The 15455-nt window shown below is 38.6% G+C and overlaps 1 protein-coding gene across 1 annotated transcript in view; it reads right to left on the bottom strand.

Annotated features, from left to right (window-relative positions):
- Positions 1-15389, bottom strand: part of NUP88 (nucleoporin 88) — a 30463-nt gene extending 15074 nt beyond the window's left edge. The window contains exons 1-7 of the mRNA XM_054575839.1: positions 15059-15389; positions 12243-12412; positions 11365-11490; positions 7795-7881; positions 3303-3479; positions 1515-1701; positions 896-1043 (exon numbers count right to left, since the gene is read on the bottom strand). Coding sequence (XP_054431814.1) covers positions 896-1043; positions 1515-1701; positions 3303-3479; positions 7795-7881; positions 11365-11490; positions 12243-12412; positions 15059-15343 — 1180 coding nt within the window. The 5' untranslated portion in view covers positions 15344-15389. The remainder of the gene's footprint in view (positions 1-895; positions 1044-1514; positions 1702-3302; positions 3480-7794; positions 7882-11364; positions 11491-12242; positions 12413-15058) is intronic.
- Positions 15390-15455: the final 66 nt, after the last annotated feature.

A 15455-nucleotide genomic window follows, 5' to 3' on the forward strand; every position in this document is an offset into this window, starting at 1 on the left:
TATTGTAATTTGATTTTTAAAGTTTATTAAAGTTTGTATACCTTTAAGTATTTGAATCATGGAATCTACTTTGGACTGAACCAGAAAAAATTCACTGTTATAAATCTCGGTAGATCCAGACTAAAGATCACTATCTTATGACTTGGGAAATTTGCTCAGCCTTTCTTGGTCCTAAAGTGTAATATATGACTAAAAGGCCAGAAAAAGCCAGTTAAATTCTTAAAGGCTAGAACCACAGAACAAATAAATAACACAGAACAGTCTGTGATAGTTTTAGTATAAATGGAACAGAATAAAAGAACTAAATTAGTGAATATTCAAAACACTAATTCAAAAAGCTATATGCATCCCTGTGTTCAATGAAACATTATTTACATTAGCCAATATATGAAAGCAGCCCAAATGCCCATCAATAGATGAGAGGATAAAGATGTGGTACATATATACGATGAAATACTACTTTGTCATAAAAAAGAATGAAAGCTTGCCATTTGCGACAACATGAACGGACCTAGTGGGTATTATGCTAAGTGAAATAAGTCAGAGAAAAACAGATACCATATGATTTCACTTTATGTGGAATCTAAAGAACAAACAAAATAGAAACAGACCCATACATACAGAGAATAAACTAAGGGTTGCCAGAGTGGAAGGTGATGAGCGAAAAAGGTAAAGGGCTTAAGTACAAACTGGTTGTTACAGAGCCGTCACAGAAATGTAAAGTACAGTATGGGGAATATAGTCAATAATATTGTAATAACTACATGCCAACTGGGCACTAGAATTATCAGGCGGTTCATTCTGTAAAGTACGTAAATGTCTAACCACTATGTTGTACACCTCAAGCTAATATTAAGTATTAAATGTAAACTGTAACTGGAAAAAAATACTTTACCTGTGTGAAGTTTGATTGGACAAGAAAAGTCAGAATCAAAGGGTTCGTCCTCTCCAGATGCCAGTTTCAGGGCTAGCTCCAGCTCAACACACTCAAACACGTACAGAGAAGGAATGAGGTCGGCCCTGGAATCCCACGACTTCTCTGACTATAAAAAAAGCATAATTTTAGTCTTTTATGTTCACTTGAAAATGTACACAATGAAAAACAAAAGCAAAAAGTTGAATCAAATTCTGCTTTCCAATTCTTAATTCCACCCCCTATTCTGACAGTACCTTGTTATTTGTCAAAGAGAAAAAGTCTCTCTTCTTTTAGAAAGAATGAACACATTTAGAGAAGAGCTAATTTTGCGATTCAAAGGTTCTCTGTCACTGAAGAATGCCAATTTGGAATTCAAAAAGTTGTATGTAGGCTGGCGGATCAAGTAGGTTGGGCACCTTCTAACTTCTTCCCATTTAAATTTTTAAGTGGGCTTCCAATGATTTTAAGTGTTTAATTTCCAAAATCTACAGAAGTGTCAGATATAAACTAAATTCCTAACATATATTAACCATTTATATTGGCACAGAAGTATACTAAGTGTGGGAGATACAAATAGACACACATTAGCCTGACTTACTGTTTGGTCATCTTCTTCTTCCCCTTCCAGCACAACACAGTGATACAACATTCCTGATTCAGTAGCAATCACTAAGATGTTGGGGACACAGGGTAAGCAGAGTATTGCACAAGCATCATAACCGTAGTTATCTTCAGCTGCAGGATGCATGGGCAATGGACCTAACAGCTTTCCGATATCCCCAGGGCTGAAGAAAGAGTAAAACAGATTTGGGTGAAATAAGTATTGGTGCTGCAAGCCCTCTTTTCTTTTCATATTACACTTAATGACAGCAAATTAAACCATGCCTGGTTTTAACTACTACCTACGTTCTGATGATAACCAAAATTTTTTCTTCTGAAATGTAGCTTATCTCCAGGGCTCCAGTCCCACATATTTAATTTCATTAGACAGATATGTTTATTGAAAGCTAGATGACACCCCTACAGAACCGATGGGTGAGCTGGTGAAGCAGACACTTAACCAGAATTTCTATACCATGCAATAAGTGTAACAATGCAAGGCTGTACAGGGTACAAAGGAATATAGAGAGGTACAAAGAGTGAGATGTGTAAGAAAGGTATCAAAAACAAGTATTATCAGTGAAGAAAGAGTATATTCTGGGAAAAGATGGTAAACACCCCAAGCTAGGGAACAGCATACACCAAGTCCTGGAGGCATGAAGGACAAGGAATTAACATGAAGGAAACTCATATTAGTATAATGGGAGGGGCAACAAAGTCTAAGGCAACAAAGAAGTAGTGAGGGAGATACTCAGAACTGGCTTACAAAGCAGATCATCTTGTGTGCTGTGTGAGAGCGCTCAGAGTCCCCCTGCTGGGGACAGTGTGTCACTGGAGGTTTAAATGAAGAGGGATTTACTAAAATTAATCTGGTAATGAGCAGTAGTGAGAAGAATGACAGAGAGGCAACCAAAAGAGGATTCAGGGCACTATTTACGGATGATCCTAGCAGATGATCATGAAGGTCTGAAGCAAGGACAAGGGAACGGAGAAGGATGTATACATTCAAGAAATGTTCTTAGTGAAATTAACAGAATTTTGGGACTGGACGTAAAAGAATGTAAATAACTTTCAGGTATGGGGCTAAGGTTACTAGGAACATCACAGTTTGGACAAATGAGGGCCAGCTGGTAGTGGGAGAAAAGGTTGATAATGTTATGCAACATCTCCTAAGAGAGTTCATGTGGGGAAGGCAGAGAACACTTCTGTCTAGGAGAATGTAATTGGTAGTGAAGCCTCACCATTCCACAATCTATCAAGCTCTTTCGTGTTTCTCATCTTTACAATTTTGCATACTCTATTCTCTCTCCTGGAAATACAGAATCATAGATATGGAGATTATTTGGAGGGTTATCAGCTGAGAGGGCAAAGGGGGAGAATGGGAGAAAAGGGGCAGGGATTAAGAAGTATTACTGGTAGGTACAGGGGGATGTTAAGAATATAGGAAATGGAGAAGCAAAGAACTTATATGCATGACCCATGGACATGACCTAAAGGGAGGCATTGCTGGAGGGATGGGGCGTACCAGGCAGAGGAAGGCAACGGGGGAGAAATTGGGATAACTGGAATAGCATAATCAATAAAATGTTTTTAAAAAATAAAAATAAAACCAAACTCTTTATCATGGCAAGATCTTAAAAAATACATAAATAAAATAAAATATGAAAGCCAAGACTGAAAGGCTGCAGCACTTCCACAAACTCAAAAACACAGATCCCAACTCTATTACAATCTACACTGGAGCACAAGCTGGACTTTCATTTAGGTGGGTACCTCCTCAACTTACCTGTGTAACAGACTAACATATGTGAGGAAAGTCTCCCCATTCTCATATAAGATGTACAGCGGGTATGCCACTACTTCATCTTTGCCTTTTTGTCCAAATATGTTCTTCGGGACTGCTGCCAGTGGCCCAAAGTCAAATGCAACAGCTGTCTCTCCTAGAGATGCCGTATATGCCCTTCTGAAATGACATTAAAAAAAATCTTGTTGAAAACAAGTCCAATAGCGGGAGGTGGGATGGAATTTGTACTCAATAGAGAACACAAAAAATTATGATTATGAGGAATGTTCAGCAACATTGGAAAATTAAGTGAAAGAAATAGGTCATAAAATTAAGTGAAAGTAGGCCATAAAATTGTGTAGTGCTACTTTAATTTTAAGTAGTTTAAATACAGACACACAAAAACTAAAAATATATACATACAGACATGCATAAACACAAAAAAGAAACAGAAAGAAAATATATAAAATATTTATAGTTAGCCTTGAGCAGTAGGATGCATTCATTCCACAAATGTTTACTAAGTACCTGGTCTGTGCCAGGCACTGTGGGTTTTGGGAAAACATCAGTGAATTAAACAAAGGCCCTACCCTCTAATAACAGAGACCTACAACAAACAGAGGAGAAATGAACACAATATCAAGTCAGAAAATGATGCTATGAAGAAAATAAATTAGGGTAAGAGGGTATTGATGGAGGTGCTGCGTTAGACTAGGTGGTCTGGGAAAGACTCTGACAAGGTGAGAGTTGGGCAAAGATTTTCAGGAAGTAAGGGTGCAAGTCTGGGTTGTGTAGCAAAGGAGCAGGTGAGGCGAAGGGAAGGACACATGCAAAGGCTCTAAGGTGGGAGGGTGGTTGACGCTGTCTAAAGAATGGCAAAGAGGCCAAGGTGGTTACATACAGAGAGCCAGGGTCTGAGGGAGGAATGGGTGGAGAGCGAGCAGTCAGGGTTAGACTTAAAGGCCCCGCAGGGCCCTGGTGAAGACTCTGGGGGTGTGGAGAGCAAGACAGTAGAATGATCTGATTTATACTGAAAGCGTCATTCTGGCTGCTATACTGAGAATAAACATAGAAGTTTACAACATATTTCATTTTCTTAATATTTTACTGTAGTTTTACCAATTTCCTGCAATAATTATACATTACCTTTATAATTAGGAAAGACAAATGAAAAACCATGCTGTTTTTATAATTTTAAAATTTAGTATAATTGGTTACCTCAACAGATTCCAGTTTAATACAGAGGTGATGAATATGATTATTAATTTAACCACAATTTCATATAGTTGAGAGTCAACATTATTCTAAGGTATTACAAGTACTGTATCTTAGTTTGTTTATCAAATGGAAAGGTATATGGTATCAGGATGCTAAAAATGAGAAATCCCAACATCTGGAATAAAAGAACTGCATCAGTTCAACTAAAAAATCAAGACAATAAATGGGAACAAAAAGACACAGAAATTAAAGAGACTTAACTCTCAACCATTAAAACTTGACTGGAACAAATACAGTATTTCTAATACTCTTATCTAATAATGATAGTACATATCAATTGATGAGTACTCAGCTGTGCCAGGACCTATGCATGATCTCATTTATTCTGCACAATAATCCTAAGGAATGAGCACTATTATTACTTTTTGTATTCATGGAAATGAGGCTTAATGCAATTGAATAACTTGCCTAGATGCCACAGCTGACAAATGGTAGAGCTGAGATTAGAACCTAGTTGTGTTGATAACTGCATGGCTCTTCTCTCTCTCATCTAGAAAATGTGTCTGTCAATGGGAGGTTGATAAGCTATAGAAACACACTGCTGGGAAGAAAATGCCCTGACACCAGAAAGGGCCCTATCAACTCTCAGATGCAGTTATTTTCCTATTTTGGAGACGGATACACTGAAATTTAAATAGCTGCTGCTGTGAGACATTAAAATCACTTAATTGAAACTTTCAATTCCGGGACTATCAAAGAGATTGCAAAGTGATCCCGGGTTGGCTGCAGCCTCTGACTCCTAGTGGAAGCAGATGAAAATCCTCTGTGGAGGAACACACCGGAAGCACAGGCTCTCAGTATTCCCAAACATCAGCTTGACAATAAACTCCAAATGGATTAAAGACTTAAATGTAAGACCCAAAACCATAAAACTCCTAGAAGAACACATAGGCAGTAACCTCTGACATTGCTTTTAATGATACATATATTTTTTAATATATCTCCTCAAACAAGGGAAAAAAACAAAAATTTTAAAAACAGGACTACATCAAACTAAAAGTTTTTGCACAGCAAAGGAAACCAAAACAAAAAGACAACTCACCAACTGGAAGAAGATACCTGCTAATGATACATCCGATAGAGGATTAATACTCTAAATTTATAAAAAACTCATACAACTTAACACCAAAACAATCCAAACAATCCAATTAAAAAAATGGGCAGAGGACCTGAACAGACCCTCCGAAAAGGACACACACAGGGCCCACAGACATATGAAGGGAGAGATGCTCAGTGTCACTAATCATCAAAGAAATGCAAATTAAAACCACAATGAAATATTATATCACACCTGTCAGAATGGCTATCGTCAATAAATCAACAAACAAGTGCTGATGAGGGTGTGGAGAAAACAGAACCTTTGTGCAATGTTGATGGGGATGCAAATTGGTGCAACCACTGTGGAAAGCAGTTGGGAGGTTCCTCAAAAAATTAAAAATAGAACTAACCCCTCAAAAAAACAAGAACAGAACTACCTTATGACCCAGCAGTTCCACCTCTGGGTATATATCTGAAGAAATCCAAAATACTAATTTGAAAATATACATGCACCCCCATGTTCACTGCAATGTTATTTACAGTAGCCAAGATATGAAGCATCCCAAGTGCCCATCAACAGACAAATGGATAAAAAAGTTGTGGTACATATATACAATGAAATATTACTCAGCCATAAAAAGAATAAAATCTTACCATTTACAACAGCATGGAAGGACCTAGAAGGTATTAAGCTAAGTGAAATATGTCAATCAGAGAAAGACAAATACTATATGATTCACTTATATGTGGAATCTAAAAAACAAAACAAACAAACAAAAGAGACTCATAGACACAGAGAACAGGCTGATGCTTGCCAGATAAGAGGGAGGTTGGAGAGGCTGGGTGAAAAATGTGAAGAGATTAAGAAGTACAAATTGGTAATTACAAAATAGTCATGAGATGTAAAGTATAGCATAGGGAATATAGTTAATAATATTGACCATGTAGGGTGCCAGGTATGTACTAGATTTACTGGGGAATCATTTTGTAAATTATATAAATATCTAATTATGACCCTATACACCTGAAACTAATACAAAATATTAAATATCAGCTGTAAGTGAAAAAAATTTTTTTTTTAAGTAGACACTTAAGTGCACAATCAGAGATCAGCAATCAAAGGAAGAAGCCACCATGATTGTGGGTAAGGAAGAACAAATGCAGATTTAGATCCCTGCTCCATCCCCCAAGGTCTTTGGAAACCAAAAGTGTCAAATACAGGATGGCTATATATAAAATATTCAGAGGAATAAAGGTTAGAGAAAAAAAGAAAAAAAGACTATTAGATACGACCACCATAGAGACATGAAAAGAACAAATTGGGATGTCCAGAAATACTGCTACTAAAAGCTTCCCTCTAGATGCACACCCTGCAGGTGACCATGTGTGGTAATCGCCAGAAAGACTGATCAGGAGGCCAGAGGAATAGGATTTATGAGTTCAAAGGGTGGTTGGTTCTGTTAGTGGTCAACGTAGCCAGGAACTTAGCCCTGCAGTGGATAAAAAAAAATCTAAGCAGCCAGGGTCACAGGGGAATCAGGAGGGCTATCTATGTCCACTCCAGGTTCTGGGATACCACGTACTGCTTTGGGAGTTCAGCAATCTGCCTATACACACTGAGTGAGCGGATGGTTAGGCCTCCGGCCCAACGTTCACCTTTCACTTTTTCTGTAGTTTTGTAATATTAGAATTCATTCTTTTTTTTTTTAATCCTCACCTGAGGACATCTTTTTCATTGCTTTTAGAGAGAGAAAAAAGGAGAGGAAAAAACATCGATGTGAGAGTGAAATATCAACTGGTTGCCTCCTGTACATGCCCTGATGGGGGATCAAACTCGCATCCTAGGTATGTGCCCTGACCGGTACCTGCAACCTACAGGACAATGCTCCAACCAACCGAGCCACACTGGCCAGGGCTAGTATTTATTCAAGATACAACATGGAATCAGTTTAAGCCACTCACATTTTGGAACTTTCTTGAAAAAAGACCAAGCTAGTAGTTACAGTGACATTCAGATTTGTAACTTGTTATTTACTCACATTGGTTACTTTTGCTTATTTCTCATCTTACCGAAAGCATGCTAAAGACACCTCTGGAAAACTCCACAATCTGTTGAAGTTGTATTTATAATCTCAATAATCTAACTGAAAAGCATTTCATGACACAAATAAAAACTTACCCTTTATTGAGTATTAGACTTTCCTCTTCTGCTTCTGAAAGTACGATGACCTTAGTGGGTGTCTGGGGCTCTCGCAGAGAGTAAATTCTAGCAATCAAAAGAGAAGAACGCCAGCACTTAAAATTCTTTTTCTTTCTTTTTTACTGTATTTTATTATTTATGCTATTACAGTTGTCCCTGCTTTTCCCAGCCTCCCCTTCCTCAGGCAGTGCCCATACCACTGTCTGTGCCCATGGGACATGCATATGTTCTTAGACTAACCTGTTCACCTTCCTTTATCCAGTCTCCACTCCCCTGCCTCATCCTCTCTGACAACTATCAGTCTGTTCCAGGTATCTATGCTTCTGTTTCTAGTCTGTTAGTTTATTTTGTTCATTAGATTCCCTGTATAAGTGAGATTATTCTATTTGTCTTTCGCTGACTGGCTTGTTTCACTTAGCATAATAGCCTCCAGGTCCATCCAAGCTGTCATAAAAGATGAGTTCCTTCTTTTTTACTGCTGTGTAATGTTCCTTTGTATAAATGTACCACAGCTTTTATATCCACTCATCTACTGATGGGCACTTATACTGTCTCCAGATCTTTGCTATTGTAAGTAATGCTGCTATGAACACAGGCATATATTTTGTATTGGTGTTTTGGGATTCTTAGGGTATATTCCCAGAAGTGGAATTGCTGGGTCAAAAGGAAGTTCCATTTTTAATCTTTCTTTTTTAGACAGAGAGAAATGTCAACTGGTTGCTTTCTGTACATGCCCCAACCAGGGGTTGAACCCGTAACCTAGGTATGTTCCCTGACCAGTATCAAACCCCCAACTTTTTGGTATATGGGACGAAACTCCAACCAACTGAGCCAGACTGGATGGGGCTCCATTTTTAATTTTTTGAGAAACTCCACACTATTTTCCACTGTGACTGTAACAGTCCACATTCCCACCAAGAGTGCACTAGGGATCCCTTTTCTCCACGTCCTCACCAACATTTGTTTAATTCTCTTTCATTTTCTAAAACTGTCCTTTCCTCTACATCTAGTCAGTTCTTGAGAATTTTTCTACCAGTTATCACAACAATTTCTTTGCCAAGGGTCTTTCTGTTACTGACAGAGTAGGTATTTCATTTGTTCTTTAACATTAGAAGGTTTCCTTGGGACCTGAAGAAATATCCTCTATCCTCTAATATCCTCTATTTAAGGATTACCAAAATTCTTTATTAGCCTAGTCCACAGCATTGCACCTCTGTTTCTTCCATCTTAAATCCTTAGCCATACTCGCCTTATGTAATCGTCTCACGACTGCCCCTAAGTTTGCCAGCTCCCTTTCAATTATAACCATCTCTCTCTCTGCCTGTTAAGACACCAAATCTTATTAGAGAAAGAACCGTATCTCATCATTCTGACCAGCAGAATGAGTGACATTTAGCCTAAAATCTATATAAGCTTTTGTTATATACAGATACTATCACATCATCCCTATTTTCACAAGGGGAAACATAAGAATAAAAAAATTATTTTTACCAAAATCATTTTAAACTTAGTCTGTTCCATTATTAATAAAATGCCATTTAACAAATGCTTTCGATGAAAATTTGATCCAATTGAACACACATTCATTGTGGTCTTCCTAGCTGCCTATGAACACTACTGACCTCAAAATACACACGAGTACTTGACAGTATATATTGTAATGCGGAATAGTGAAAAAGTAAATGCAGCAGGGCACTGAGTGGCAATTTCTTGTTGCCCTTAAATTGTCAAAAACATCCACAGCTTAGGAAAGAGAAGTGTTAAATATCCCATATCTCAAAAAGAACCTTCAATAATTGAGGCCAGGTTATTTCTTCACGGCTTAAGTGAAGAAGACTCAGCCTTTGCTATTTCCCACCATTTCCTTTTCTAGCACATATAAAGGGAAGACTAAGAGAGAGGGTGCCAAGAGTTCTTAGGCATACAGTACAATGTTTGTAACGGGAGGTACTCCTTCCTCCTTTCTTTATCTCCAACTCCAAAGCAAAGCGGATGGGCAAGGAAGTCTCTAAGAGAAATGGTCAGATTTAAGGGTACCTGTAATAGGGGGAGAGGAGGAGGTCATTTATGAGGTGCATGCCAGGCATGTTATAGAAAACCACAGGCCACCAAGGTGAGGGAATTCTTGGGCGAATCTGACATGCCGTATCCTAGGATTAGGGGCATGTGAACAGTATATGGTATATACTTCTTATATGAAAATTACTGGAGGGAGGGAGGCTGGAATGGCATAAGAAATGACTATGGTATAGTAAGCCCAGTTCTCTGTGGTCCTTGGAGGACAGAAAAAAGTACCTGAGCAGCTACCTTGACTCCATATGAAAGACCACACATTTAAGCTGAGAAGGGAGGAATATCAAGTTCGGGGATACACCATCTTGAGAGGTCAGCACACAGATAGCTATTAGAGCCAACGGGAGACAGAGCTCCTCAATGATGGAGGGAGCTGCAGACTGACACAGCCCCAGAAAACACACACATACCATCTGTGCAAAGGCCACCCGTGGCATGTGGAGCTAGGTTAATCTAGGATCAAGGATATGACCCCACCCCTCTGCCCCACCACTGACAGACAACCAGTTAGGTCAGATGTTTGCCTCAGCTATCCCCGCTACTGCCACTAGCAAGGAGTTAGACCCAGAAAGAGGAGGCAGCCCCCTCCTTATCCTTCACCCGCTACCTCAAGATGCTGGGACAGAAGGAAGAGTCAAAGAGCAGATCATGCTTTCTTCACTTATTTCAGATGCCTCAGGGTCTGACCTGATATAGTTTTGCCCAGGATATAGTTTTGAAACAGATTTGAGACTGGAGTTTTAAACTGGACAGACTTGGTTTTAATACCTAAAAGTAACCATAAAGCTGTGAGATCTGTAAGAGATGCCCTTAAGGGATCAAGTATTGAGTAGGGAAGGAAGATTTGGTAGAGTACAGTTAAAAAAAAAATGATTAGGAAAAATAAAACTGGAGGTATTTGTATCTCAGTTAGTTGAGTCTCCCCACAAACATTTTATAGAAGGCAAATCCAGAAAATTAACTGATAACAGAAATCTTGTAGGATTAGATTAGGTCATTTAATCCAGTACAAAACTTGGAAGGGATTTTAGATATTATCAAATCAAATCTGCTCATTTTGCAAAATGGAAACTGGAGGTCCCCTAAAAAGAAGTGTAAGATCCCAAAGATGAAGTGGCACTGGAAAATTGAAATCTCTGATTTTCCAATTATATACTCTTTCCCCTATGCTACATCACCTCCAAAATAGTGACATTATGAAAACAGTTTCCTTAGGAAGGCTATTTTAACAGTGCTGACTAGTCAGAATTAGATAGGAGAGAATGGAGGCAGGAAGGCTAGTTGAGAGAGAACAGTAGTAATTAAGGCATGCAAGTTAGGGCAGTGAGACTGTTCTTGAGAAAGGGTTATTACAGCCAACAGATAAAGCATTCTAACATCCCAGGACCCATTTAGTGGTACCTTGAGCTGTTAACTGGCAAACACAAACAGAACCTCCCCAATCACAAGGCTATAAGACATTAAAATAAAATTTACCTTATTACATTGTCTGATGTTAACAGCACTATGTGGGGATCCAGCATTTCACTTGGATACCAGGCAGCATGCTTTAGTGTCAGAGATGTAGAACTGGTGAAAAATCTCTCAGCAATTGGAGTGGTACTAAAAGAAAACAATTTTCCAAAACCATTTTGTATGACTTGGATGAAAAACCTTCTAAAGGAAAAATCTATTTTAACACTCTTTGCTCTTCTTTCCTTCAACTTTTTTTCTCTTTTAAGTCTCACTGGGAGAGCATTCAAAGTATCCATTCAATTAATATCAAAAAATGAAAATAAAAATACTTTCTAAATTGTATTTTATATTATATAAGTGATTTTAGATATAGTTAGATATAGTATCTTATTTGTTCCTTTTAGTAGCCCTGCAAGGAAAATACAAGAGCAGATATTATCATTTCTATGCTGGAAATTAGGAAATAGAGATATAGAAAAGAAACATTTTAAGGGGACCCAACTCATAAGTTGTGGAGCTAAAGGTGAGTTTCTACCTTATATTCTTTTCAGTAGATCTTTCAGACACTCACTTTTCTGGATTTGTTGAAAAAATATATACAAAAATAAAACTTAGTTGAACTTGTATGCAAACTGCCTGGCTCATAGATAATAACTGCTTTTTAAAAACCTTATTTCTACCTTGAAGAATGCTCTGACTTTTAATGAGAGTAATGTGATAATTCAGGTAGAATAAAAGTATAATCACATATATACTATAAACATTATTATCATAAAATGCCAATGTGCAGACCGTATGGAATATTCATAGTAAACATATCTTAAAATTACTGGTCTTGAATAATTTTCTGCATGCATTATAAATTATAAATCTAAACACTAAATAAAAACAGAACTTACCTACAATTCACTGTTGATTTTCCACCTTCAAATTCAGAATTCTTCCCCCATCTTTTAGGTAATTCTAATACCATAAGTCCTTTTATTCCTATAAGTGCTACATGATGTTGTGCTGGACTTAACAAGACTTGGTAGATTTCAAATAGGGGTGGATTTATGCAAAGCAATCTCTGAAATTAAAGCAAACTGGTCAAAATAGTTAAGTTTAATGTAAATATGTGTGACAGTTACGTGAAAGCACAGTACTTCTTTTGTTTTCCATAACTGTAGGATAATGATGCATTCTGGATAATTAGTAACACTTGGCCCCTAAATGAAGAAACAGTTTTAACCATTTCGAATGGAATGTTATAAAAATGCATCAAATTTCACTACCTTGATATGTAAATACTGCACATAATTGTCCCTTTTATGATCAAGCTCCAGCCTCAATTCCCCACCATTCCCTACTTGTACTTTATACCTCTTCCAATCAGAAAACTTGTACTTCTGGGTAATTGTCATGCTTTGTTATGTCTCTGTGTCTTTGCATAACTGTTCTTCCTCCAATGTGCAATGTCATTTTTTTTTTTTTTTTAAGCAGGCTAACACATTCTTGAAGACTCAGCCTCGATACGCTTTCTTCCCAAGAAAATATCCCTGATCTTCTGGCCAAGGATAAAATGTGTCTTTCCTGGACTCCCACAGCACACTCTACTATAGTTCTTATCACCCTGCATTCTACTTATCCTTTTACTTGCTCATCCCATACAACTATGAATTACTTAGAATGAATTATGAATCTGTATCTTACCTCTCAGTATCTTTGGCATAATATATGGTATATTGCAGACTCAATGTATGTTTTAGTGAACAAATGAAGAACTCAGAAATATTAATAGTTACTACATTATATTAGAAATAGCACAATAAGATAATGGCTTCAGGAGCTTCTGCAGCAAATAAAATGGCATTTTACCTATGCAGACATGGAACAGTGTTTGTCTCAGCATCATGTGCTCTCAAAAAAAATTCACTCCTTCCTACTTCTTCTCTTGTGACATTGAGTTTCCATTTTCTTGTCTGTCCACTTTCAGCAATAAACCATGAAAATGCCAATGTATTGCTTATCCGTATTTATGGAGAATCACACAAAGCCTAAATCCTTTTAGACAAGCCATTCTGAATATAAGGAGACTTCTAATGTTACTGATATCTATAAGCTTGTTTTTTGTTTGTTTTAGTTGCCCTTGGCGATTCTAATCAAATTGTTTTTTCTTCTGTCAGTGGTTCTTTCCCCTTTTTCCCTACCTTCTCAACACCCATCTTCTTTCTACTTGATTTTGATGGTGTATCTCAAATCAACCAGAGGCCATCTTTCTTATTCTATACATACAGTTCAATAACCTTAAATTGCTTGCAACAATCACAGTATTTAGAGGTCTTTATGTTTGTTTTGTTTCTAAGTCACTACTCATGCTTTTGTTAAGGTTTAAAGTTGCAACTCATGCTAAACTGCTTTCTTGCCTGAGTTTTTGATATTCTGGAAGACTGAGGGTCATTCAGATAGTCACCAATATTTACTGAGAGCTCATATGTGCAGGCACTCAGTGAGCTCCTGGAGGTACCTAAAAAATAAGTAAGGCAGAAAGAGCCCCTGCCTTGGTGTTTACTGTCGAGAAAAACAGACAAAAAATAAACAAGTACAAATAATTTCATTATGACTGCACCAAATGTTGTAGAGCAATGTAAGGTTTTGGTGGAATACTGTGTGCTGAGCATCTTGTAAATTACTCGTGTAAACTGAAATTTTAAAGTACACTGTAGACTTGTGATGCATTTTGAAAAGTGCAAAAATATATCTAGCACCTCATTAACTTCAAATCATTTCTCCTCAACAAGAATTGGGCAATGGCACACAGCAGGGGTCATGTATTAGAACGGATAACAACGTTTTTAGTTTTTAATTTTTAAAAGAATAGAGTGAATTTAATACAAATACAAACATTTCCAGAAAGCAATGTCTGATTACAGCAAGTATGGAAAACTTCCTGATCACACCCACTTCCACACTGTGTCGGCATATCAAAAACAAGCAAAAATCCCTTCCAACCTTGGGGACGGCCTAACTTTCTAACAGGTAAATGAAAGAACTGAGAAGGGGTTTCTCCTCTACATCAGGCACAAAACTTGGTACTTTCAAGTCTATTACCTGACGTGACGCTCCTAACAACCCCAAGGGAAAGGTAGGCTTATCCTTACTGAGTGTCACCTCATGAATGAAGTTTCTCAGGACGGACCCACTAAAAATAGCAACTGCACGCACACCCTCTCTCTCCTTCCCCTGCTTTTTCTTCAGAGCATGTGCACAACTGATGGTAAGGAGTATTCCGTGGTCTTTCCCTTTCTCCCAGACCCCAAGAACTTAAGCACGCGGAGAGCATGAGTTCCTATAATTGTGCCTGGCACAGTGTTGGGGGTCAGTAACAGGCTACAAGAGGTTATGTGGCCATGCTTCCGCAGAATGAAAATAAAAAAGGGAAACTTTCCCTCTCGAAGTGAAAAACAGACAAGAGGGAGAGGGAAAAGAAATAAAAAATAAAAAACAACTAGCTCAGCCCCGTCCGGGTAGCTCAGTTGGTTAGAGCGTCCTCCTCGTCCGCCAAGGTGGAGTTTAGATGGGGGTCAGGGCAGGTACCAAGAATCAACCAATGAACGCACAGTAAGTGGAACAAATCGGTGTTCTCCTCTCTCTCTCCCTAAAAATCAGTAAGTGTTTTTAAAAAACTGCTTCCGACCCCAGCTGACGGTCATTTCCGAGATCAGCCTGGCCATACCTGGTACTGGGACAGGGAGGGCTCCTCACCCGCACCGCTGAGGCCCCGAAGGCGAACCACTAAGAAGGAGCTGCCTTCTCCGTCCCACAGGAAGAGTTCTCCGCCCAGGCCAAGAACCAGGTTTCTCGTCAGCAACTGCGGCGAAGGCAGCGATAAAGCGGCTTTCTCAGCCTCGGCTGGACTCTGGTTTTTCAGTCCCTCCCGGAGACGCACGAACACGGCGTGGTTAGGAAGCCAGGTTTGCCACAGCTCGCCATCACCCGAGAGTCCCGCGACAGCCGCCATCTTGACCCAACTGCTCTCCTCATTCCAATTGCTCAGCCCGCCGCTGAGCGCAGCCAATCTGCGGCCAGCTTCCCACTCCTTTGGCTAATCGTCGAGCAGGAATCCCGGAAGC

The sequence above is a fragment of the Pteronotus mesoamericanus genome, unplaced genomic scaffold (genome assembly GCF_021234165.1).
Source record: "Pteronotus mesoamericanus isolate MK-2021 breed Mesoamerican mustached bat unplaced genomic scaffold, CSHL_Meso_final contig_317, whole genome shotgun sequence".
In the NCBI taxonomy this organism is placed as follows: Eukaryota; Metazoa; Chordata; class Mammalia; order Chiroptera; family Mormoopidae; genus Pteronotus; species Pteronotus mesoamericanus.